Source organism: Phaseolus vulgaris, chromosome 7 (genome assembly GCF_051622355.1).
Source record: "Phaseolus vulgaris cultivar YP4 chromosome 7, ASM5162235v1, whole genome shotgun sequence".
NCBI classification, from domain to species: Eukaryota; Viridiplantae; Streptophyta; class Magnoliopsida; order Fabales; family Fabaceae; genus Phaseolus; species Phaseolus vulgaris.
Window position 1 is genome coordinate 6,747,065 of NC_143504.1, and position 27,851 is coordinate 6,774,915.

General features: G+C 29.9%; 3 protein-coding genes across 20 annotated transcripts; 1 reads left to right on the forward strand and 2 right to left on the reverse strand.

Moving 5' to 3' along the window:
- Positions 1-802: 802 nt before the first annotated feature.
- Positions 803-9,823, reverse strand: MSH3 (homolog of DNA mismatch repair protein MSH3). Of its 16 annotated transcripts, none has more exons than XR_011083852.2 (14): positions 8,764-9,823; positions 7,361-7,549; positions 6,535-6,699; positions 5,943-6,041; positions 5,598-5,843; positions 4,560-4,796; positions 4,333-4,464; positions 3,439-3,699; positions 3,288-3,359; positions 2,737-2,886; positions 2,004-2,468; positions 1,384-1,681; positions 1,121-1,182; positions 803-1,035 (listed from the first exon to the last, which is right to left on the reverse strand). XR_011083852.2 is itself a non-coding variant. In XM_068634794.2 (13 exons), exons 1-12 carry the CDS (start codon positions 9,676-9,678, stop codon positions 1,385-1,387), a joined length of 3,228 nt encoding a protein of 1,075 aa, XP_068490895.1. In that variant the 5' UTR covers positions 9,679-9,809; the 3' UTR covers positions 803-1,182; position 1,384. The 16 variants fall into 16 exon arrangements, 5 of the variants coding, with proteins under 5 accessions (XP_068490895.1, XP_068490897.1, XP_090161374.1 ...); XR_016523420.1 differs by having other exon boundaries at positions 2,004-2,449; positions 8,764-9,798; XR_016523422.1 differs by lacking the exon at positions 4,333-4,464 and having other exon boundaries at positions 4,693-4,796; positions 8,764-9,800.
- A 9,698-nt stretch (positions 9,824-19,521) lies between these two features.
- LOC137827717 (transcription factor LAF1) lies at positions 19,522-21,956 on the forward strand. The gene is made up of 3 exons (XM_068633994.2): positions 19,522-19,773; positions 20,468-20,597; positions 21,246-21,956. The coding sequence occupies exons 1-3, from the start codon at positions 19,638-19,640 to the stop codon at positions 21,790-21,792; spliced, it is 813 nt and encodes a 270-aa protein (XP_068490095.1). The 5' UTR covers positions 19,522-19,637; the 3' UTR covers positions 21,793-21,956.
- Positions 21,957-22,250: 294 nt separating this feature from the next.
- LOC137827718 (SNARE-like superfamily protein) lies at positions 22,251-24,380 on the reverse strand. 3 transcript variants are annotated; one of them, XM_068633996.2, is made up of 5 exons: positions 24,040-24,380; positions 23,582-23,742; positions 23,261-23,404; positions 22,872-22,939; positions 22,251-22,624 (listed from the first exon to the last, which is right to left on the reverse strand). In XM_068633996.2, the coding sequence occupies exons 1-5, from the start codon at positions 24,228-24,230 to the stop codon at positions 22,601-22,603; spliced, it is 588 nt and encodes a 195-aa protein (XP_068490097.1). In that variant the 5' UTR covers positions 24,231-24,380; the 3' UTR covers positions 22,251-22,600. The 3 variants fall into 3 exon arrangements, with proteins under 3 accessions (XP_068490097.1, XP_068490099.1, XP_068490101.1); XM_068633998.2 differs by having other exon boundaries at positions 22,251-22,728; XM_068634000.2 differs by having other exon boundaries at positions 22,251-22,795; positions 22,871-22,939; positions 24,040-24,379.
- Between the last annotated feature and the right edge of the window lie 3,471 nt (positions 24,381-27,851).

Here is a 27,851-nt window from a genome sequence, read left to right on the forward strand (position 1 = left end):
TTTCTTTAATAAAAGTTCGCATGTTGTAATTATGAATTGTGCATCTTCTATATTTGTAAGTTGTTTTTAAATATAATGAGAAGTAATATATCGACAACTTACACCCGTCTACAACTCCATTTTCTCATCTAAAACTTGCACTACTTTATATGAAATAACGAAAATAATCTTTCTTTATATCATCAATCATCAATCACAAGTTGTATTGGAGTAGATTCTCAAAGTATCAAATCTAATTACCTTTAAAACCTTACCATGATTTCCCACCGCGCAAATGAGACAAGTCAGGTCAATCTGGTTTTAATTATAATGATTGATATACAAATCTACCAGAACCTGTGAAGACTTAGAATTGAATCATAAACTTCCCATGCATGATGACTAAAGTAGGCTTGATGAGATTGAAACATAAACTTTCCATCAGAACCTGTGATATACACACCATTCCTATTTCACTTTTAGAATGGATGGTGATCCAATAATATACCAGTTGACGAAGATTTTTAAGTTATATGTTTGATAAAAAAAAAAACATTTTTCCTCTCTCTCTCTCTCTCTCTCGTATCACATATTCCCCCTCCTCTTCTTATTTTATTGCTTTATTGTCTAATTTTGTGACATTTAATCACACCTTATTCTTATCTAAATTTGTACTATGTACTTCTTATACATTAAACACTTTCCCTCTTATTATGTCACATTTCCGACATTTTATCACGTTATTCTTACACTCTAATCTGTGTAAAAGTTTATTATATAAAGTGAGAAATCAAATCTGAACCCTTACTTAGATTACAGTGAAAGAATTATAAATCACACTATTTTCATAATGTGGCTTTTACTTCCGTAAGCTCAAATTAGGACAACAATATGCATGGCGGTAAATAAACCGAAATTACAAAAATATAAATGAGGTAGGAGTAAAAATTGGAAGGTTTAACTTGGAAGAGTATACAAAAAAACTACGCAAAAGATTATCTACATTGTACAACACTGGAGAGACCCGAAACCTGTCTCTGCATGTACTGCGTTGATCTGTTAATGCACAAGCAAACTTTAATTATATTTGTAGAGCTAGTTACCAACTCAGTTAGTCAGAAATTCCTCCAAAAATAATTACCAAAGCTTCTCCGCTGCACCCTCATATGTAGCTAGTTACAACTATTCTGATGCTAAATATATCTGGGAAGAGAAAATTGAGTCAAGGGTCTAATCTAAACTATTAATCTTGTCACCATGCAAAGCGACTTTTTCTAATTAGAGGGGAAAAGTACTGGCATATTAGTGACGCTAAAAAGAGCTAATAAGTAGTAATGAAATAAAAATTAGTTAGTTAGCAATATCCATTCTTTAAGAAAAAGTGAAAAGAAAAATACAAGGTACCTCAACTGCCAATTAATTTCTTTGCAATGCTTCTAGCATGTTTCAACAGATGAAAGCTTTTTGCACAATCATCATCTTGTATTGCAGCTTTTAAGTTTAGATAGAAATCTTTGTAAGCTATACCAAACTCTTGAAGTGGACGATCATGTGGTTGAGCCATACACTGTTCTTGCTCCTGACCAATCACCAGCGTATCCAATAATAGCTCCTTTCCCGATCTACTATGTATTCTACTATTTACTAGTGCTTCTAATTTGGAAGCCATTACTAGCGCTCGACTGATGCAATGCGATGGCAACTGAAAAGAAAAAGATGTTTCCAACTGCCTAAAATGAAATTTAATATATAAGAAATTTCAACAATTTAATCATTTGAGACCTCAGCGGTCAAACTCAAACTAAGGCAATCCCCAAATTTCCTAGCCCTAATGTTTATATACAATGAATTAACTAGCTCTACTTGAGGAGAGATATTTGCATCACTTCCATCACATTTTCCTTATCAACTTAACAAAATCAACCAATGGCTCTGGCAGCAATGCACTGGTAATACACACACATATACATGTATATATATAGACTTGTGTGAAATAGTAATATATAATTTCGTGAATTTATTACCTGTGCAAGCTGGGCAACCTTAAATCCAAAACTCCTATCTGAAACACCAGGTGCGAGCTTGTACAGATAAGTGACATCATGATCCGAGATCGAATTTTTCCTCGCATCATGTGGGGTCAGATGTGACACGTGATATGCTGCCACAGAGCCAGGAAATTCAGTTGCCAGGTTGGCAATCTTTGGATAGTGAGTAACAAAGAGGACCATGCTTCTTTTTTGCTTCAGAAGATAATGCAATGTCGCGTGAGCAATGGCCATACCATCATGTGTACTTGTACCTCTCCCAAGCTCATCAATGATAACCAGTGAATGTTCTGTGCAACACTGGAGTATATGTGAAGTCTCACTTAGTTCTTCTAGGAAGGTGCTTCTCCCTTCTTGAATACTGTCAGAAGCACCCATTCGGGTGCAGATCCTGTCCAGGACGTGCAGTCTTGCCGATGATGCTGGTACAAAGGAACCAACCTATAGAGATCAGAGATTTTTCAATAAAGCAACAGCCAGAAGTAAAATTTAGAGGGAGAAATACTTGAACAACTTTTGCAGAAAAAATAGAAAGAATTTGAAAAAAAAAACTATGTTGAGTTTGAAAGCATGATATATCAGAATCTTTAACTTAGCTTTCAGTATTTTACAAAATAAAGCGTAAGCACTACTGCACAACCTCAGCATGTTGTTGTATTAACGGTAGAAAATCAAAGCAGAAATACAGAAGAAATTGCATTGGATCTACCTGAGCCATTATAGCAATCAGAGCCACCTGGCGAACATAGCAACTTTTTCCACCCATATTGGGTCCAGTAACAATCTGACAGTATTCTCCATCCGCATGCAAGTTTGTATCATTTGGGACAAAATTGTCTTGTAAGGTGGTCTCCAAAACCTGGTGAGAAATGACTAGCAATAATGAGCATCTGATTACCAATCAACAATGAGGAACTTGAATTAACTGAGTCGAAGTCAAAAGTATTGCACAACCCCAATAATTGAGGGTGGAGTATTCAGGTTCTGTTTAACACCAGAAAGTTGCAACTATCAAACAATTCTTTTGGGGCACAGGGCAATGCCTTGGCCATCCAAGAACCAATTTGAAGGAAATAAATGCACATGATGACTTATACTAAATACACAAACAATTGAAACTACAGATATGACAGAAGTATTTGAAACTTAAATAGATTCAATAAAACATTCATGTTAATTTCGCATAAAAGTACAACGAACAAAAACCTTGTCCCACTACATGAGGAATTTCATACAAAAGTCAATGCATTAAATTCATACCGGATGTCTACCAGAACAAATTTGTATCTGAACAGGCTCTTGATCATCTAGTAACACTGGGCAAACATAACCCTATCACAGAAAACAGAGAATTATATTACAAAATTCCAGAAACATTTGAAGGCACTTGAATATTCCTTTAAGAACAAACCTTATTTCTTGAAAGAATGGCAAGTGAATGCAAACAATCTAAAGCAGCTAGTGCTTGAACAACAGCTTGGAACTCAGCATAGTGTTTACTAAAGCCCCTAAGAAAGCTATTCCAGGCAGCTCGGCAGGCAATACTGAGCTCCTCTTTTGCTAATGACAACCTGTCCAATGCTGTCACTACTTCAGGAGGGTGATACCGAATTGTTTTCTTCGTGCTATTTACCCTGATCCAGTTTGAAGGAACCTTTACATCTGTTGATAACTGCAGCCAAAACAAGATTAAATGGCAACTAAATTAGAATGGAAACATAAAATAGTTTGAACACAGTTGTTAAATTAGAGTTCTTAACTAATAAACAAGAAATGCAAAATTGTAATTGTCTATTTTAAGTTTAAGGAAAGAAAGGAAAATTAAATAGAGACGCTCAGTAATGTCAACTAAAAAGAAGAAACAGGTCAAATGGTATTGAGAACATGCAATAAGCATTTTCCATTTATCCTTAGTAGTATTTGACCGAGTTTTGGGGATTCTTTTCTCCTTCAAATTAGAACTTCCTCAAATTAGTTTCTACAGTATTTTTCAGTCTTTTGTGTATTACGAAAAAAACATTTAATTTAAGAGCTCTTGTAAATATGTTAAGAGAAGCCAAAAAAAGGGTGTCATTATCTTATCCCCTTTTTTGAATTTCACTTCTTCAGTTTATCAATTTACGAATTAAGACACATTTGGAGCACAGGTCACTACAAAGTACAATGAATAAACATTTCAGATCAATTAGAAAAATCAGATCAGATGTGAATAAGCCCACAATCAGAAATGAGAGAGTAATAGAATACTAAATCTCCAGCCTCTGCAATATTTAAATATTAAGTATATTCCTTTTAATTAGACTACCTCAATCAAATGAGTTGTTCCAGAAATACTAATAAATTCCAAATTTTGCATTATAAGCAATTTGCGATACAAGTCAATCAGCGAATCTAATTGTTCCACTGCCAGCTTGAAATCCTTACGAGCTCTAATGACCTACATACATAATTATAAAATCAATATCGCTCAAGATAAAAGTATGATTAAGGAAATTATAAAATAATTTTTTCACACAAAAGGCATTGACAAACCTCTGGGAATTGTCCCTCCGAAGCAGTGATCAATTTTGTTAGATCTCCTTGATCAGCAGAGTCTATGTTTAAAGATGACAACATTTTTGCAGAATTGTCAATAGTACTGTCAGAGGAAGCAGTCAAAACTAACCTTTTTAATAGATTGGAGCGCAATTTGTTATTATTCCCCTCTCCTATGTTAAGTTGTTGTAGCTGTTTTCCAGCAGATAAAATAGCTTGAATTACTGCAACAAACTGTATAAAGACAATTTTTCAAGTAATCAATGCCTAGCTTCTTTCTGGTAAATTAAAATGCTTCAGAATAAATTTGTACCCATCAATATGATAAAAGAAGAATCCAAATGACTATAATTGTTCGGTAAAATTAATACAAACACTTACAACCATTTCCTTTACACTGAAATAAAAACACAATAGTTATCAATGAGACCATCTTCACACAAAAAATCATAATAATTGCATTACAGTTTATCACTTTCATAAACCTTAAAAATCCACTCATATTAAAAACAGTCTCATTTTTTTCAAGGAACATGTAAAGATCACTTTATTACTATGCCTTGATACAAACTTTAAATAATCAAGTTCTATGGGTAAAGCTAGTGTTTGCAAAAACAAATGGGTATAATCGTATATTCCTTATTTTTGGTAAAGATTAAAAATACTCATACATTAGGTCCAGGCCTCATCTAAACCACAGTCCTGTTACAGTTGGAAACACAAATGCAGTCTTGTATAACTCACAAGGGTTTCCAAACACGCCTTATGCTTGGCTACTCGGACTCAAAGCATGGATTGTAGAATCCCTAACAGATTCTTAGCATGTCTATTGTTCTTAAATTTAAAATGGAACAAAGAAACATCCGAACATTTAAATCTTGTCATTAAGTAATTAAAAGAATTAAACTCTCTTTTTGTCTCCCTATTTATATAAAGCCTAAGTGTGAAAAAAAATTACAAGGAATATGAAGAGAATTGATTGAAGTACAGAATAAAGTGAAATACAAGAAAAGGTTAACAAAAGCCATTTATCACCTCAGATGGGGAAGCAGTGCAATGGAAAATTCTTGTAATTCCACGTTGTATATCAGGTGCTCGGCCAAGATTTGTCAAAACCAATGAAAGAACGTATGCTAACTCAGGCTGCACGATTGCTACATCAGGATCTTCAACATGTCCAAAATTGTTCGTAGCATTACAAGATCCCATGGACTCCGCAATTTCAGATACAGCATGAAGGCGAGCAGAAATTAAGGTTCGGTCACACAATGGGTGAGATACCTGTATCATGCACAAAAACAACTAAAGATGGGTCTTTTTTGGCTGATAAAGAAACAATTCAACATTCAATGACTGTATGAGGATGAAAGCACCTCATACCCAATGCCTAAGAAGTCTGGAACCAAATATAGTGAGAGTATGATTCATAATTTGCAGCAAGGAACCAATCTCAGATCCATCATTATTATTTTTCAAAACCTGAAATACAGCAAGCATTCAATGGCAGCAAGAACAGAAGGGAATATTAAGCTGGTATGAGGGAAAAAACAACACTTCTAGCCTGTAAAAAAACACAAGAACAAAATAAATTTCAAAGTAGAACACAAGTATGAAATCATCCATTGTCTTTTGACCCATTGTAAGATAATACAGCTTATTCATGTTGTGGGCCAGGATATTTGATTGTTATACCTTTATATGAATCTACCATGACATGAGTAATACCTAAACCAAAAACAGAAAGAGCAATTCAATTTTTAGTTTGATCAGACTTTATAAACAGTGCCAGTTTATCCATGAATAATGGTTGAAAAGGAAATGATGGTTGAAGAGTATGTTTACAATATTTAAGTTAACATAAGCACAGTTTGAAATTTCCATACTTCAAAACAAAGTAAAAAAAAATTAAAACACTCTCAAACCAGCTCCAGACCTTACTAAACATTCTAAAAAATCTACAATTTATAATTACCTCCAGTTGTTGAAGTGTATTGGCTGAAAGGGTCATTTCCATATTGTTTGAGAAGGGCCTTAAAGAAGCTCCTGAACACAAAATTCTTTCAAAACCATATTCCTTTAAATGACGAATAGTTAACGCCAAAGCTTGGACAGACAAATCTGGCATGTTCATAACCTCCTTTATGATAAAAAGAGTAGAGACAAAAATCAGAACTAGTTATGAGTTGAAATTGCAACTACAATCAACATAAAGCTACAATTTCCGAAGTAAAATTAAAATTACAATGATCAGGGGAATAGAAAGTTAAACACACAAGAGTTAAAAGGAAAAACAAGAATATGAAATTTTAGCACTTTGTTAGATCCATCCCAAATAATGTTAGGACACAATAAGGAAAGAACTTGGAAGGTATATTATAGGAAAAATGTAAAGAATAAAGGGTAATGTAGCGGTTAGTTGTGGGCAGGGTTGGTCTTTAAATAAAGACTAACTGGTTTAGTGAAGGGGTGATGGTTTTTTTTAATACAGTTTTGTAGACAGGGAAAGTCCTGTGTAAAAGGAATAATCGTTTCCTTTGTGGATGTGCTGAGTGTAAAGTGCAGTAGCAATAATACAGAGGTTATTCAATAGTTTTCTGTGTTCTTGGCTTATCTTTGGGTGTGTTTTTCTTGGTTCGTAACAAATAATGATAACAAATTACAGTGGCATGGTCAATAATCACAAGATAGATGTTGCCTAAGAGAAAAATGCATAATAAAACCAACAAGAAATTTTGTTTTTCGGAATTTCCAAGCCTGCTGCATGAATAATTTTTTTATAAAATATCAGAAGTTGATACCTTGATTACTAACTGCTGACTTCTGTGCTCAGTCGAATTCTTGCTTTGTATTGAATCTGATAGACTGTCTACATCCACGTTCTCATACAAGGTCATAACTTCAGAAAGGGCACCCCCATCAGTGAAGCAATCTCGTGAAAGATGCTCCACACGAACATTTGAGGCAGGTCCAGCAAAATCCAGCAATAACTAAAAATAAATCATCCAATCACTAATTGAACCTAACGGTGGTAGAGTTTTTTTGTGTGGATTACTTACTTATAAGAACATGTCTCCCAGTAATTCAGTTTAATATTTTTGTTCTAAAAATATTAGGAATAGTAACTACATTATAGTTTCACAAACAAGCTTTAGATCATATTAACAAACTTCAAATTGTTAAAATATAATTCTGTTTTTAGAAGAAAAGAATTCTAGGTAAGAATACAAGAACATGAAGAAAATTAGAAAATTGATTAAAAAAGAAATGAAATACAAGAAAATTGTGAAAAGGAAAAACCATGCAATGCAGGAAGATATGCCCAGTAGCACAGTACATAAATGGTAATTGGTTCTCAAAAGTCTAAAGACACACAGGAAGATGTGCTTAAATTGAAGATGCATTTTACACTATGAAGGACCAACGCTGATGTTCATCCTTGGGAGTCAAACTTAACATCCCGTTTATCTTAATTCTTAGAAAGACCAATTTGATTGTTAACTCAACTAATCAGTATGGACTAATTCATACCTACCACAATGGAAACTATTGCATTAATTGTATTGATAAGTTGTTCAAATCAAATCATTCATTACATGAAACTGCAGTTCTCATTTAGATTATTCCAAATTTCATGTAGTGTATTTAAATGAGAAACTAAATTTTAACTTTCACACCAAAAATCTGAATTGAGACAATGGATTTGCATTGTATAATTATATTACATAAGTTGAAATATAAATTACAGTGACTGACAAATCAAATGTTTTAAATACTCGATAAAATTATAATAAAGACCCATGCCTAGGAACATTTTGTTTATTCCACCAATCTCCATGCATGAAACATCGTGTTAAAAAAAGTTATCCAGATGGTCTCCATTTTAAAAGCCTCATCAAACAATGTTAATAAACAGTACATTCTGCACAAAATTGCCACCTCTTCCAACAAGCAAGCCCTGGAGTCAGGCCAAGAAACAAGCTACCTTGAAACCTGAACTTCAAACTCAATCCTACATCATCCATATCATCAACGCAGTATCAAGCATCAATATTCCATCAAGGAAAACCATGTCAAGTAAAGAGCATCAAGCAACTACACATAATTTCCATTGCACAACACAGAGAAACAAATAAAACAACAAAATTCTTAAAACACAACCAAAATAAGAGCCGAGCTGTCTCATTACGTCGTTTAAAACTACCTTCTCCGTTTGCTTTGAAAGAGGGTCCCCAAGAAGCAACTCAGCCGGAGACAAGTTCACAAGAACAGCCTCAAGCGCACTCCGCAGAAAACTATCACAAAACTCCCCATAAACAACATCCCCGGTCGAAATCTCCACAGCAACAATCCCAACCCTCACATCACCACCACCCTCCACACCACAATTCCCCTTCTCCCCCACAACACTCTTCTCCACCACACACAGCAAGTAATTACTCTCTCCACCACACCCGTCCCCCTCTCCCCCAATCTCCGGTGCCGCCTCGAGCGTGGCCTTCGTGTAAAGCGCCGACAGCCCGCGCCCAAACGGCGCCGAGCGGTTGGAGCCGTGAGCCTTGATGGCGGCGGTCTCGGTCTGCCGGACAACACCGACCTTATACCCAGCACTGACGAGCCTCCTGACGTGGACATTCAGTCGAAACGTCGGTATGCTAGCGGTTAAAAAATTGTGATCCATATGCGCGTAAATGCCTAACACTCTGGCGGCGTGTTCGGCGTCTTGGGCGAAGAAACGGTACCTGTAACCGACCTCGACCATAAGGAGAACGTCGGGGTGTTTGGCTCTGAGGTGGAGAACCTGCTGTTCGAGGGGAGTGTAGGTTAGGCGTTTGGAAGAGGAAGGGAGAGGAGGGTGCTGAGGGGAGGAAGGTTCGAGAAACTTGTGGAGGAAGCGTTGGTGGAGTGAAGAGGAAGAAGGTTCGAGAAGCTTCTGGAGCTTGCGAGGGGGTGTGATTTGGGACGTTAGGCGGCGTTTGGAAGGGGAGAATGTGGCGGTGGCAGTGATTTTGGGAGTGGGAGTGGGAGTGGGAGGGTTGGGACGGGGAGAAGAAGGAGAAGGAGGTTTGTCCTTGGGAGCGAAGAAGCGGGAAATCACTTGTTGCTTTTGCTTTCCCATGGCGATGCTGGATTTGGCGCGCTTCAGGATTTTACCAGGACCAAACCAAGTTTCTTCTTTTTCTTCTTCTGTCTTGAAACTCACTTCTCTTTCACTTTTGAAACTCACTGTCACTTCATTTTCATTTTCCAGTTTTTATGACGATATTGGTGCAATCTGTTGTTGTGTTAATTTCAGAGATGGACCAAAAAATAAAGAATATTATTTTTATAATATGTATGGTTTGCAAAAAAATCATGAATACGAAGTCAATTTATTGTTATCTCACACTCTTTTTAAATAATAATGTATTTGTGTTAGATATATATGGTAAAATGTTAATTAAAAAAAATTATTAGATTTTTAATTATTTTATGATTTTAATATAATTTAAAAATATAAATATAATAATTTTCTAAAAATTTAAATTTTTATATAAATTTTCACTGTGATTATAAAAATAAGAAATCAATTTTCTTAAACTAATTATAAATTATTTTTCTGTTTTAAAAAAAGTTGAAATATATTTATATACATAATATTTATTTATTATTAATTTGTATAATTTATAATTATATAATATATATAGGTTTTTTTTTCATTGTGTTATATTTTATAAATTATATATATATCTGGTATTTACGAGTGAATCTGTCCAAGCAAAAAGTCTACTCTCATCTCATGTTAATTGTCCATGACTTGCAATTTTTATATAATTAAATCGTGTTTGCAGATGATGATTTCATTTGCATAAAAAAAAATATAATTGAAGTTGTATTTAACATATACAACTTTATGCTTAAAAGAAACAAAATTATTATTTTTTAAATAGAATAGTTAGTTAAATCATTAAAAATTTAAAAATATTTAAAAAATATTTAACTGTTTTTTAATTGAAATATAAATTATAAAATAATGTTAAAACCCTAAATCCTTAATGGAAAGCGTCACACCTAAACTCTAAAATGTAAATCCTTCTTTCGAAGGTAAAAAAACTCTAAAACCTCGAACCGTAAATCATAAATAATGTATATATAAGTTCTAGATATAACCCTAAAATCTAAACAGTAAACATAAAAAAGAACACACGTAAACTTCAATCTTAAAATTATTTAAGAAATCATGGAATAATATTCTATATCTTTTTAAATATGTCATAAAAATAATACAAATTTTTTATAATATTACTAAATTATTATTTATAAATATTTAAGTTATTTATTGTTAATTAATGTATAGAAATTTATAAGTTTTGTTTTTTAGAGAGGTTATTTAATAATATATATTTTATTATTATTAAGTGATAATATGTGTTAAGGTTGAGCTTATATACGTGTAATTAGTGTTTATTTTGATGTTTTCCATGCGTGTTAGTTTAGATGTGTAAAAAAATAAGGGTAAATAAAATAATATACAAGTATGACATTAAGTAAAGAGCGAACATGACATGTTAATTTCAACAATAATGTCATTATTTTAACTTAATAAAGAACAAACTATTTATGAGATTCTCATACATTGATCATTTTCATTGTCTTTCTAGGTCTTGTTGGATAGGTGGATTGGGAGGTAATGCAGGTGGACTATCGTTGTCATTGTTTTTTTTCTTAGTTGTCTTTAGGTGGAATATCCACATGAAGGCATTGTGGGATGATAACAATGCATGGATGGAACTAAATGAAATGTGATGACAGTATCATTGTTGAAGTACCAAACATATGTGATGTACTCAAAAAAAAAATATTTGTTGGGATAAAAAAGTTGTGTAAGTTGATGGAACTTGTTGGTACGAAAATTGTCCATACATATTATGGTGATACTTCATAAATTCAAATATTTCAAGTGATTGAAAGGGGGTCGATTGAAGAAAATATTGTCCAAATTATACAACATTTGAAAAAGACTCGACATGATGATGATGGGCTTGGCAAGGATGGGGTTGACTATTAGGTGGCGTGTCACTATTCAAAAGAAATATTTATTAATTTAGTGTTTAATAAAAGTATAATATTAATCCTAGTTTGCAAAATTAACTTACATCATTGTCAAACGTGACCTTTATAGGTGAGATGTAGCGGATGATATGATTGATATGTAAGTTGAATTATCATGCAAATGGTCATTTTCATTGAATGAAAATCCTTGAATAAAACAGTTTTCTCGGTCATTCCACATTGTGATTCACCTCTTGTGTTATTTTGATCAATATCAATTTATTCCTTCACGCATATCTTTTTTGTAAACCTGGTCGAGGTTGTATGGGTCAACTGAAATATCTTGTCAATACCCAAATTGTCACATCACCCGATCGACTTAATGAAATTCAACAACAGCAAAATAGATGAGAGGTCCAATCGTCCAACTTATATTAGACACATCAATTATAATTATAATGAGTGGACTAATTTTATTACTTTCACTACAATTTCTAAGATGACAAAATAGGATTATAATTTTTTTGGATTATTTGAAAATAATAAGACATGAATGAATAACTTATTTAGACTATAGTTGATCAAATACCTGCGGACTTTACTAAGTGTAATAGTACTTGTGTTTGTTATTTGCAATGTTCAATACCACATGCGAGAAACATTTGTGATGTCATAATTAATACAAAAACTTTTAACACTAAAAATTTAAATCAATAAATTAAATGTTAACTTTTTCGTAAGTGAAAAACCAAGATATGCAAATAAATTAAACGTTACTATTTCTCACCACTTTAATTATTACTATTATATTTATTATGTTTCTTTTATAAATTTTTTATATTAGATATTATTATACAACTATTACCTTTATCACAAATTTAATTTATTATAATTTTAACATTATATGTATGTATATATATAATTATCAGTTTTAAATTGTTTATATTTTTATATTACAAGATACGAAAACAATTTCTTATAATAGTCAAAACACTAATTACATATTAAAAAAAAATTATGATGCATTATATTCTAGCATGACGTTTGTTGAGAGAGATTTTATTGGCAACAAGCAACGATTTGAGATTAGAAGAGTATCTTCTTTTTCCTTTTTTTCAACTTAGAGCTATATAAAACAATATCTCTTATGTAACTAACGGGCACATTTGAATTGGCTTAGACAACTTTATTATATAGCATATAGTATATAGTATTATTGTTCTATATACTTCTCTTAATCTTATTCAGTCATGTTCTATTGTCCAATCATAGCAAAATCAAATAATGTCACACAACACATGACAAAGGAGCATAAAATATATACTAAATGTTAAATACTTAACAATGAGTTTCTTCCCAAAAAAAACAACAATGAGGTTTTTCCTAAAAGTTTGAAGGAAATAATTTAGAAAAATATTTCACCAAAACTTTAACATCTTTCATTAAGGTTGTTTAGAGTATGATTTTGGATTAAGAAAACACCTAAACCAATAAAAGTATACTCATGTAATGTAATTTGATTAAATTGAAATTAATTATCCAATCACAACCAAACTTTTACATCTTAGATTTATTCATTTAATATGGTTTTAACATAATTTTGCTACATATAATTTGTTGAACGACTATTCAACTTAAAAACATTACTAACAAATAAAATTAAAAACAAAACATTATGTATTAATTATTGTCAAATTCAAACATAACTAAAAAATTAAAACACAATCAAATTAAAATTCAACCAATAATTCAATTGCAATAAATGAAATTTTTGTCAAATTTTAAAAAAACCTACCTCGGAGATTAAAACATAATCAAACTCAATATCAACCAATAATTCAATTGCAACAAATGAGCAATAAAAAAACATAACATTTTCGTTATATTGAGTGTTATTCTTTTAATTTTTACCTAAATTTTCAGTTTGATTTTTTTAATAAGATAATATAATTGTTATTTTATTTTTTATTTCTAATTAATTAAATCATTTACTTTTTACCCTTTAATCTTATTTGATTTATGGTTAACTTGTTCCTAAAGAAAAAATTGAATAAATTTATCAACAAGATAAAATAATAATAACATCTTTCCTCTTCTGGTGATGATAAAATTAAATGACAGAACAATTATAAAAATTTAAAAAAATATTTAATACTCAATAAAATATAAACTTTTAATAAACATTCAATTAAAAATATCTAAATTTATATTAATTAAACCTAAATATAATGCACCATTTGTTTTAGTTTAACTCCGAACCGATAACTAAACCAAATCATGTGGTTTAGAGGACAAAAAACGAACACTATTCAATAAAATTATGTTGTTCATATTTTATAATTTCTTTTGCTACTTTTTTCTTTTTTTAAAGTGGAGTTGGTTTAGTTTTAAACACCTGTATCATTAATTGAGTACTGAATAAAGTAAAACTTTTAAAATTTATAGATCTACATTTACCAAAAAAGAATAATAAAAATGTAAATTAATACATGTTTTTAAGAGTTTTTTTTATATGTAAAACATATGTGCAACATAAAATAACTATTTCTAAAAGGAACACTATAATTGATAATATTAAAAATAAGTAAATAAATCATTAAATACTCAAGCTTTATTTTTTTTTCTGTTATTAACAATTTATTTATAAATAAAATTAGTTTATAATATTGTGATACTTTCGCAGGCTGATATATAGAGTATTTTTATTATGTACTTTCATATTTTAGCATTGTTTTTTACATAACATTTGAATATTGTTATATCATGATGTTCACGACATATTTTTTAATTTTCACTATACAACACATCACTATATAAAATTGACACCAGATTATTCAGCTTAACAAATAATTTTTAAATTCGAACCTTCAACATATGCTTTACAATTGCATTTAATATTTTATAAAAACTATACCATTCATAATAGTTTATTTGTTTTGTAATGCTAACAAAAATATATTTTTACACATTATATATAGGATAAATCATCCACACCTTCTCTTATATTTAAATAAATATCAATTCCCATTTTATTTCTAAATAAAGGAGACTAGTCTCTTTTATGATTTTTTTATAAAATGATATTTACTTTCTTTATTTTATTTAAAGATAATATATTTACTGAAAAATAAACTAAATAATAATTTAAATAATATAGAATAAAATAAATAATATAAAATAAAATAGAATAAAAATTATATGGAAAGAATTGAATGATTTAATTATTTTTTAATATAATATCTTTAAAAACATTTTTTGATTAGTGTTTGTTTCAATGAGTTAAGAAAGACCTAATATCACATCACACTCTAATTTTAAAATAAACATTCATCTTCTCATGCTATTAATCCTAGCTAATAATTTTGTGTGTTATTTATAATAGTTCTACTAAGAATGTCTCAGAAAAACTCATAAAAAAAATAGATAATACGAACAAAGTAGTTATTCTTTATTATACACAAATTTAAATACTAAACACGAGGGGATTTATTACTTTATCAAATAAAAACTTTCAAACTTGTTACCTTCTAAACAAGTCTGAAATAGTCAATAATTTTGGTTAGTAAGCTAGTTAACTAAGTAATAAAGCATCAATTATATGCTATTTTTATTTGTTTAACATATTATCTTTCCCCCAAATTTAATTTTGACTCGTTTACCATTTTTTAGTTATTTGCCTGTATTTTACATAATATTTTTCATTTATGTTCGTTAAAAAAACTATTTCGATTTAAAAGCATCATGCAATATACAAATACTTAACTAGTTGCTCATAAAACATCTATTGGATTGTTTTTATATGATAAGTAATTAATTAAATATACACTAGTCCATGAAAATATAACATCATTCTAGTTATTGTGAAAAAAAAAACTTGATTATTATACTTCTTAGTTTAATTAAATAACATCATTGTCTATTGCCGGAAATTAGAATTAAAAACACAAGGTTTTAGTCCTTAAAAATGATTTATAGTATTTAAAGAGTAAAAATGATTTTTTTATACATAAGGTAAGGTAAAAAAAACTATTATATTGAATAATAAATTTGTTAAATACTTTCTTCTAGATAATATAGTAATTATACTTGTTCGTGATTGGACAGTAAAGACATCTTTCTCCTGTCCTGTTGTATGTTTGTGTCGTCTATATACTACTTTGGTTGAGTATGTATAAAAAGTATTCGATTAAATTAGTTTTTGATCTTCAGTGTAATTAATGTTCAATAAATACGTATTTTGACATGGTGTGAGAACTTATTTATAGAATAAGTTGAACCTTCGCACTCATAAGTCTATATTAACACAATTTTCTTGATTAATCATCTAACATTATGTATAAGTTTGCTTCTAATTTTTTTTACTATTGTATTAATGAGTTTTACCCATGACTAAAGGGTCTCTGATACAATACTCATATTAATTTTCTCTTTAGATAAGTGTTGGACAAATATTAAGAGTTAAAAAACTAGAAAAACCTCTATCAACCATGCAAAAACATTTATGCAAGTTATAATAACACTTCTGACCCAAAACATTGAAATGTTAGATATTTAAGTCTCTTTTCTGTTTTATATCATTCAACTTATCTATTTATTTTATCTAAATTGGAATATATTATAGTTGTCTTCAGGTGTTTGGTGGTGTTATATCTTAACATTTTTGTTGATAATATCAAATATCTTCTCTCTGAAGGACCAGAATTTTACATGAATAACCTTGATTGAAAGTGCATAGGAACAACAATTGTAAGATTCGTTTGTGCCATGGAAGATAATGGTCGGCAAATAATCATTTTTCTTCCTTTCCAAAAGTTATAGGCAGAATAAGATAATTAATTGTTCCATAAGTTTAGGCAGAAACAAACAGCTGTAGCATGCTTCAACTTTTGTTATATGAGGTTCAGCCACGCCTACAAATTTATTTAACTAATTTTATTATAAGTCTTTGATAATTGAAATTGTGTTTATTGAAGTTTTTTTTATATGTATTTATTGAAGTTTTTTTTATATGTATTTTATTGAAGGGCACATAGAAAAGTCTTTATGTTTCTTCGTTCTCATCAATATTGTTGTTTAATATTATTTGACAAACTGAATAATTCTTGCTACTTAGAGGAGGCCAACCTTCAACCATGCGTGACAATTTTTTTATCCCCATTGAACTTTGTATGTGTAGTTTTTCAACAAGTTTTTTTTTTTTTTTTAATATTAATGAAAGTGTAATCTGGCAAAGGGACTTCAGTGGGTATGTACATTAATTAAATATAGAATAAAAAAATGTTTTATTTGTATATTGAAGTACCTCATTGTCCAATTCTGAACAATAATTGTGATTCCTTGTTGATCTCATAAAGTCATTAATTGATTCAATAATCTCAAACTCACCAACGCTGTACCTTTGTCGTGTCTGAGTGGGATTCCTGTGTTCCTTCACAAACTAATTCGGGATCATTTTCTTGGTCAATGACTTGTTATGGTTGGGTATATTGCTGATTGAAGGGACACTACCAACTCCAAGATATACATGGGGTATCTTCTGATTCCATTTCAAATTCTTCATTCATCCCTCTTGAAAAAAAAGTTAGGGTTATTCTACCAACTAATTTCTTTTAAAGATATTTAATGTGTAGAGAAGTGTTAAAAGGAAAATAGTTATGAAGATATTAATAAGTAAAATTAAGTTTAATTCAATCTTGTAAAATTGACTTGTACAAATAAATGGTCTGATAGTAGATCCGATAGATGGTGACTTGATTAATCCAACAAACTTTTGTTAGGATAGATTCTTAGATGACTATACTAAAAAATGAATTTTAAGTTTAAATTAATATTAAGAAGTAAACTTTAAGTCTATCTCAACCTCATAAAATCGGCTTATGAGATGAGATTTGCACTTACTTATATACTACAAAATGCTCTAATCTCTAGTTAAGATGAAATCTCTAACACACCCCTCATGCCGAGAGTGACAGCTCGTGCGTGAGACAATATATTATGGGTGGTCTGATAACGGTCCGATAGCGGTGACCTGATAAGCCCAACAAAATATTGCTAGGATATGCTTGAAATGACTCTGATATCATATTAAGAAGTAAACTTTAAACCTAACTAAACTCATAAAACCGGCTATGTGGGATCTCCAACAATTAACTTTATAACCGATTCATAATGTGAGGTTTGCATAATTTATATACTATGAAATGTCCTTATTTAAAGTGAGATTTCCATCATTGAAAAATATTTTTTCAATTTTTTTTAAAAGAAGCTATAAGTTTAATTCCAACTTTTATCTACCTCTAAGTAGTTGATCATTGTAATATAATTTTTCACTTGCCAAGTTATTTTCAATGACAAATATATTGGAGTAAACTGTGATTTAGAGTTTTGCATTGGATAAAACTCAATAAGAAAAACATTACATTTAAAAAAAAAACACTTCAGCTTTTGGATTAAAAATTGTGTTTTGATCTTTTACAAGTATTTGATTAAAAATTCTTCCAGTCCAAGTTATCATATTTGTTGGTTCTTCGTCTGAGTGATAAGGATGTAGATTTGTGGTGAAATTTTATCCACCTATATCACCCAAGTTTACTGGTTTTTACTTTTTGTCCTGATTTGTCCACCATCTATCCAAACATCTTCCATTTTCAGCCAAATTTGTACAAATCTTCCTTCTGCAATAATGCAAGTGTTTCAGCACGCATACCCGATTCACTGTTTCTGCCATGTATTTCATCAACTGCATAGATCAGCCACAGAAAGAGGACAAAGACTGGATTTTTAACTGCATAACCTTGTAATAAAAACTTTACTGTGAAAAAGAATTTGATGAGTTATCATTATATTAGTTCCCCCTCAATTCTTAGCCTTTGGTTTTGCCAACCATATCTTAAATTCCTTTAAATTTTATTAGTGTATCTGTAATGTGGTCATTTTTTTAATCATTTGTCATATTTTCCCAAAATTAATCTAACTCAACAGAATCTTGTTCAATTCAACAGCAGTTAAAAGAACCATTTGTTGCCTCACTTGAAATTGAGTTTTGCAGTACCTGAAATTTAAAAAGGTAGATGCAATACCCCATTATGAAAACTATCAAAATCCATGGCCTAAAGCACATTTACAGAAAGGGTTTAAATTTACACATGAAATGCATATATTGTTGGGATATGCATGGTAATAAAATGATCGGTTTTGAGAGTTTTGCACGTTTGTTGTATTCTGGGGTTACAACTAGTTACACTTGAAAACAATGTGACAATCTATGATGATCAAGTTTTATACAGTTTGTTAATTGCTCTTGGACGGTAGAGAATGTGTCTGTACCAGAGGAATGTTGACTTGAATAAGCCTAAACTATTAGGTCCACTAGTTCAATGAATAGTGTCCTTCAATGCATAGCTGTACTCCTATTATTACCTCACTACCATTCACTCTACCTGGCTAAAGAACAAAATGAAGTTTCCTCTGTTAAGAATAATTTATGTTAAAGATAAAGACTGAACACTCTTTTCATATCTTTTACAAATTGAAGGCCTTCACACCTAATAAGACTTTCATATTTGTCTTAAAAGTATTCAAAAGTATGCAAAAACAAGCGCCAAAAATATTGCACCAAAGAACAAAATAATGTAACTTTTGGGAATTTTGGACATGTGGTCTGTTAAAGTTGATAGCAAACAATGACACCACAAATTCCAACATTTTCCAAATTGGCACCCTTTGAGTCTGCAAAGGTGAATTTCAGCAAGGTGGAACAAGTTTTCAACCCTTTGGAGCAGGACAGAAATATTTTATTCAATAGAAATTTCTTGGATTATCTTTTTATTGTGTTGTTTCAACGCTTGTGAATAAGTAATGGAAAAAGAAATGCACAGGCACGACTATTTCATGGAATTTTTATATATAAGTCTGTTTGTGCACTGTTTTCCTATCAAATATTTTCCCTTCCTTCTCTTAGTCTGCTCTGCCAACTCTGTGGGTTCTGTTTTAGAGAGTCCAATTCCAATCCTATCATTGAAGTGAAATTCTGTGAGGCAAAGCAAAATGGGGTGCCAGCCATTGGAAAAGGGAAAACCAAAACATAAGAAGGGGCTATGGTCACCTGAAGAAGACAATAAGCTCAGAAACTACATCCTTAAACATGGTCATGGCTGTTGGAGTTCTGTCCCCATTAAGGCAGGTTGGTTTCTTTCTTCTTTCCTGGTTGTGACCTTTTGTCAATCATACCACAGTTTCCTTGGATTTACTACACAAAGGGGCATTGTTCCATACTCTTAGTACTGTTAAAGTTATTAAATGGAGACATCCCTGGTCTTCCTTAAGAAAGGTCTCTCTTCCTTGATATGAAAGTATGTCTACTACTTATTTGAGCAAATATTATGTTATCAAATTGAAATGTGGGCATCTTTGACTGATTTTAACATCAATAAATTTCAGATGTCTTAATAAGCTTTTCTTTGCCCTTGTTTGAATTAATTCTAATAAATTTATCCAATCAATTCTGGGTATGAAAAGGATACATTGGTAAGTAGAGTAATACTGGTGCCATGAAGTGTATTTGGCATGATAAGAAAATTTTACTCATTTTCTATTTTAAAAATATCACACTTAGACTTCTTGACAAAAGAGACTGTTGTAAAGATAAAAAAAAAGTTAATGACTTGGTAGTTACTAAAAATCCATAATCCTCCTTGCTGAAGTAATTTGATAATTCTGGCTTGTAATTTTAACATCTCATGGTAAGACTAAACGGGCATTTTGTGTAAAAGTATATTTGCTGACAAAAATCAAGTGTTATAGTCAAACCAACAGACATTTATATAATATTTTCAATGTTTACCTGATATTGATGGAACAAATACATTTATGTAAAGGCTTGCAAAGGAATGGAAAGAGTTGCAGACTAAGATGGATAAACTATCTAAGGCCAGGATTAAAGAGAGGGAAGTTCAGCAAACAGGAAGAAGAGACAATCCTGACCCTTCACCACATGCTAGGCAACAAGTAAGCCACAAGAGTAAATCTTCTTTCACTTTATCAATTTAGAAGTTCCAGTTTTATAATTCTGTAATTTTCAGTCAAAATATTGATAAAGACATGTCAGGAGTAGCTGTCAAATGTTAATTATGTTTTAATTAGAACAAGAAATTATGCAAAGTAAAGGAAAAGACAAAGTCCTGTAGTTCAATATTTGAGGCTTAAGCTAGGGAATGCAAATTGGAATGCAAGGAGTTTAATATTTAATTCTGTTTTAGAAAAGCAACTAGGGTGTTTACAATGAAAAATAAAGGAAGAATTGGTAAGTCAATCCATGAATTGGCTTTAGATGCCATGCTTCATTTTTTTAAGAGGGATGAACATTGAAAACAAAAAGTCTATTATACTATTCTACTATTCCTCAATTCTGTTGTATATTTAATTTAAATCCAGTCCAATACCATTTGTCCAGTGTTTCAGATTGTCCCTTCGTATATTCCAATTAGTAAGCATCAAACATTTTACACATCGAAGACAAACTGTTCACATAAAGAATGTGTGTCTGTGAAACTTAGAACAGGAATTCAGAACTACTGTTTAAACTCTTTGTTATAATAATTTCTTTCACTTGTAGTGAAGATTGATGAGAAAAACTTGAATTATATTATTGGCCAGGTGGTCACAGATATCACAGCATTTGCCAGGAAGAACAGACAATGAGATTAAAAACTACTGGCATTCATATTTGAAAAAGAAAGTGGCCAAAGCTAAGGAAATGGATTTTCATAACCAAATGAAGTATGCTAGCTCAAGCTCAGATACCATGGACTCTTCAAATTCTCTCCAAAAACTTGCAACTCAAGGTACACAGAATTTTAACTTCACCAATGAGGCTTGTCAGAGCTCCTTACCAAAATTGTTATTTGCTGAGTGGCTTTCATTGGATCAAGTAAACTCTGCAAATACAGTTGACTCTTTTGGTTTGAGGAATGGACTTGATCAAAATTCAACTCTTGAGGAAGCTTCAATTCATGATATGTCAGAGGTACCCTTTGGTGGAGGGTACCATAGATGCTTGGCAAACATTTCAGCCCCTGAGATGTTCAATTCAGAGCTGAAGTATGCAAATGAGATGGTGGAAAATGGTTTCATCCATTGTGTGCCTGGAGTTGACTTGAGTAGCAATTTCAGCATGAGCAATGATGGCATAATGTACATATAAAAGCCAAGTTTCAGGATTTGTCAGCATCATTTTCTAATTTTATACATACATAAAACAATCAAACTTTAGCAATATAAAATAAAAGTTCCATTCCAAGTTGTATGTTATACTTCTACCCACTTCCAATTATTTCAATAGGATGCCACACGCATGATTAATTGTTATTCTTCTACAATTGTCGTTGCATACAAATATGTAATTTCATTTCAATTTAAGAAGTCAACTTCTGGTGGTCTTCACAGTGTTTTTACTGAAAATCACATGTGACTAAAAACACTATTAATTAATAATCTCCATATATATAATACTCAATTAAGTTTTTATTAATCTGCAAAATAATTTATTTCTATGAATCTAAAATTTTAAAAATAATCTACTCGTGTTGCAATTATGATTATTTTTCACCCGCTTAATAATCTAAAAGTATCGATGTGATATTTCTAAATAACTAAGAACAGTTAAAATAGAAAAAGGAAAATATGATAAGAATTTTGACAGGACTATGAACACTGTCAATACAATTTACTCATTTGGTAAATATCAATTATTTTCTATATTTACACGCCATTTCATAGACACAAATATCAATTGGCAACTCGTGTGAGTACACAAGTCAGAGTACTGGTTCATTTAAAAGGAAATATTTCACTTTCAAAGGTAGAAAGTAGAAACTCTGACAACTCAGAATTTTTCTTCTTCAATTTGGATCTCACTCTCTCTCTCTGTCTTTCCTGGATTATGAGGTGCAGAAGGGGCCACTCCATATCTTTATATTTTCTGCAACATCAATGTTGTATCATATTTAATACTAGTGGGCCATTTCTTTAAGCTCCTGCATGCAGTGTTGAAGTTTTATGGTATTAAACCGTCATCTTTGGTCTTCATTTAAGGAATTGTCACCAACTTGAAATAATAAAGTCATCTGTGAGGACAAAGCTAGCCCATAGAAGAGCCATAGAAGTAATTACAAGGATTATAATAGGTGTCCATTTCAAAGCCAAAATTAACATTTTTTTTCTTCTATATTTTTTGTCAAGAAAATAGGGAATGAAAATTTAGAGCTTTCAACTTTAGCATACCTCAAGCCGTGGAGAACACCATATTGTGGATTCAGGTTGAGGAGTACCTGGTACCCGTCTCATTGTTTCTGTCATTATAAGATGTTATGTGACCAAAAAAGTTGCATATTTTCTTCTTTAAAACTATCATGTTAGTTGTGATTATAAAACTTGCCATATCAAGTTTCAACAGTTTCAACAAATAACCATACATAATAGTCTAGAAATATGCATTTTAAATGTTTGGATGTTAACTATTAAGATTAAGAAGTGTATTGTATTTTAAGTGTAACTCGAACTTATAAAACTTGTTTCATAACTTGCTTCTCACTTTCTTCTTCATGATTCTAGTTCTGAGTGCAAACAATCGAAATAAGACATGAAAATTTGAGGAGGGGCAAAACTCTTACCTGAATTTCTCTTCCTTTCTACAATGTTGTAAATATCTTCACTAGCAACATCTAAATCTTGTTTCCGGTTAGCATTAAATTTTGATAGGTTGGCCTGAGTTCTTGTGTCGATGTACTGTCTGCTAATGTTTGCAATTATACCATCTGACAAAGAAGTTGTGATTTGTTTGGCAAACTAAAAAACTTCACAAAGAGGAAATATTGTTTGGAGGAGGGGTTGGTTTAGAAAAAGTGGACCTCCACTTCCTTATTGAGCAAACATTAACCCCATGTGCTAGACAATGATATCATTGTAGCAGGGTAATGGTTCAAGGGAATTACCAAATTTGACAAAGCTGTATGGCCTTGTGATTTTGCCAATGAGGGTTTTATCAAACTTCTCAAACTCCTTTTGAATATCTTGTAGGTAATGAAAAGCCAGTTTTCTTGGGTAGGTAGACTCACACAAGACAATGAAAACAACTCCCTTCTCGACCAAGTAGCTTTATACCAAAAGAATATAATCATAATCAAATTCATTGCATCACAATTGCAACTTAAGAAACTAAAGAGGAAAACAAGTTCCATTAACTTAAACCCTGTGGTTTAAATGGAATGTTTATGGAGTCAACATAAACTCTATTTCCTGAACGATTAGCCTGTGATAAAGGGTACATGTGAATGAAGAATATGATGCATAACAGAAAATTGGTAGCATGAAAACAACTTGATCGATATAAGAACCAAAACTGACTTTGAAGGAAATTAAAAGAACTGAAAAAAATGAAGAGGAAGGGTACTTGAAGCAGAAATGGTCAACAATGATATTCATCTTGGAAGCTGTTAGTGCTCCCCTTGAAATTTCTTGGAGAATGAACTCTGCTTGTTGCCTGTAACATGAAAGATATCCATACTCTTCATTCATATATCTCAGTCCTTGTGCTAGAGGCAATCCATCGCTTACCCTTCCAACTACAGTTACCTTAACCATTTCCTCTCTGAAAAATTCTCTTTTATGACAAATAATGGATGGAATAATTTGTGAAGGCCCTTTTATAGAATGTGTGAGGTGAAGGTGAAGGTATGATGATGAGTAAGAGAACTTGGAAAAGAAGTTATTCCTAGTGTGTTCAAAAGGAACCATTATGGGTGGTCCAAAGATAAGGGGTGGCAAAAGCTTTGTAAGATAAACCCCTTGAGAAGAATATGCATTTCCATTCATAAGCACTTTTTCGGTCTATTATGTCATTATAATTTTGCTTTATTGAATATTTACAAAATTTATATTTTTAATTGAATTCTTTTCACTGTCAATTGGTGAATAATATAATTGTTATTTGATTTTGTTTATGTATTTTTATATAATAAATTTTAAATCTCTTATAAATTTATATATTTTTAATTATTTTTTATTAAAAAATTAAATTTATTTTATTGAGATCTAAACTATATATATTTTTTTAATTTTAACGTGACCATTAAATTTTATCCTATAAGATAAAACACCATGAATTTGAACAATAATTTTTTCAAAACTCTAATTATCACTACTTTACAATTCTACATGTTTGATTAGATTTTTTCTGTTTACTTTATAAAATAAATAAATAAATAAATAAAGATAATTAAGATTATAAAAAATATAAACATATAATCTTTTGATGCTCATTAACCAAAATCCAACTTATATTCAGCTTAATTAATGTTATGTTTGTTTCTTCACAGAAATACTGTTTCGTACAAAATAGATGAAAATGTATCCATGTGAATGTGATATGAGTAAAAAAAAAATCGCGATAATCACATTACACATTCATATACATTAATTTGTGTATTAGGGGAAGAGAGGAAACAATATACAATATGTTTTTTATTTGTTCCCCTTTATGTGACTTTTGTTCCACCAACAAATTCAAACAAATGAATTTCATAAAAATAAAATAAAATCTCAAACAACAACTAACTCTGTATAAAAAAGAAATTAAAAAAATCACAAAATATCAAAAACAATAAAATTATAAACGTTACTATATCATTAAACAAATTAAAACAATAACCGATTTTTTTCATATAAAAAAATAAAAAAAATTCTAAAACAGTTATTAATGTCATCTAGAAAATAAAAAATAAAACAGAAAAGAGAAAAGTAAAAAAACAACAAAAACACACTAACCTTGTAACAAAATATAACGTCTACAACATGCCAAAATATTAAGAGTACTATTTACAGATAATTTATGATTTTGGGAATAAGAGAAGGTGATAATATATTTGTTAACAATAAATATCTTTTCACTTCAAACTAAAAAGATGTAGAGGGAAAGTCACTCATGTATTATTTTTAAATTTATCCTAATTTATTCTTTTGTTATAGTATTTTTTTTTCTACAGTTTTTTGATATTTTTTATTTATTTATATAAGATATAATTTTTTTTCCAGTTTTATTATATATGTTTAATATTTTAAGAAATTATTTAGAATTTTTGTTTATATTTAATTTGTTGTTTTTATGTTAATATATTTTTTATAATTATTATGTTTATGAGTTATAATTTATTTAATTATAATATTTTATGAAATTCTTTTCTATGGTTAATTACATTATGTTTTTTTAGTATTTTTTATTTTTTATTATTATAGATTTGTAAACATTAAACAAATAATTTATTTATTTATTTATATAATATCTTATTTATTTTTTAATTTTATAATACATGTTTAATATTTTAAGAAATTACATTAAGTCTTTTTTTTATTTAATTTATTAAATACATATTTTTTAAATTATACCTATTTACATTTAATACTTATTTTTTTTTAATTATAATTTTTAAATTTATGAATATGTGGAAGTTATTTATTTAAAAAAAAACTCATTTCATTATTTTTTTAAATAGGTAAGGGTAAATTTGTAAAGTAATATTTTACACCTTTAAAAACATTCAAAAAAAAAAACTGTTACATCACTTACAAACTCCCATAAATTTTGCTCGAATATTTACTCTAAAATACTCAAATTCAAGCACTATCACTTTCTTCACACGGAGAGTTGAGGGTGTGAGAGAGTGATAGTGTGAGAAGAAAGTGTGAAAAAAATGAATATGTTTGAATTATGATATGTTAGAGTGAACCTAAGAAGAAAGTTTATTGACATAAGTGAATGATGGGATAGTTGTAAGAGTATTTTAAATTATTTTGAATAGGGTAAATTATAAAATTACAAGTTTACCCTTATATATAAAAAAAGAATAAATAATTATTAATTTTGTGGATATTTTAGTTAATTAAAATAATTTAAAGCGTCATTTATAACTAAAAGAAAAAATTATAAAATTCAAAGAAATAATTAAATATAATTTCAAATGTAAGTATAATTTTATAATTTTTCATTTTATTAATTTAAATTAATTTTGTTACTTAAGTTAATTTTAATATTATTTATGATTCTTTAAATTATGTTATGTTATATATATATATATATACGAAATTATTATTAATAATAATTTTCATTATTAATATTGTTGTATGAAGGGTACCATGGTCTTTTCATCTCATCCCAATCTCCTTTTTCTTCATTTATGAGAGGATCCTAAATATCCTCAACTTTCCATTCACTTTCACCATTAACCTTCCTCTCTCATAGAAGCAAACAAGGGTGACACCCATTCACCTCCACCCTCAACCTCTATCACCCCAAAAACAAACACATAGTTACATTCACTCTCTCAAATCCCACACATTCATTCCTTCAAATCCTCACACATTTCTTCCATAATCCAAACATACCCACTCTCACATTCCTCCGCGTGAACAATGCACTCCTTAATCCAAACACAAAACACAGAACGTAAAAGCAAAAAGATAAGAAAAGAAAGATGCATGACTTGTTTGTTGGATTAACGGATTTGAGACTAATGATCATAAATATTATTCGTAATTTTAATTAAAATTATACAAATATGATATATATGAAATTTTTGTAAATTAATTAATAATAAAATTGTATCATTAAAGTAATAATATCGATGGTATGAAAAATTATTCTTTTTTATTTTTAATTTTCTATAGAAATATAAAAATACATGTCTCAACTTTTATATACATATTTTTCTTTATTTAAACTCAACTTCTTAACCATTTTAAACCAATAATATTTAGGTAAATGAATAGTAATATAATTAATTTGTTTATACAAAAAAGTCACATGAATTTTTCTACTCAAATCCAATCACTTTTCATACATCCAGGTAATCAACTTTTTTTTTCCTTATTTTATTCTCTCTCTACTCTCACCATCTTCCGAACAAAAGGTAACTGAGTTTGTTATAATATTTATATATTGTATTTCTTTTATTTCTATTCTTTTTATATGTCCTTTAAGATTATTTTGAAATAACTAATAAATACAGTAAGTTTTCAAATTTTAATAAAATAAGTGTGTAATTTTTTATTTTACTATTTTCTCTTAGCATTATAAAAAAATAAATTGTGATGATTTGAAAAAGTGATTTGAAAAAGTGAGTATATTTAGATTGAAATATATTAAAATAAATATGTGAGAAAAATGTATTGAATTTTGTGAATAGTATATGAGAAAATTAAATAAAAAAT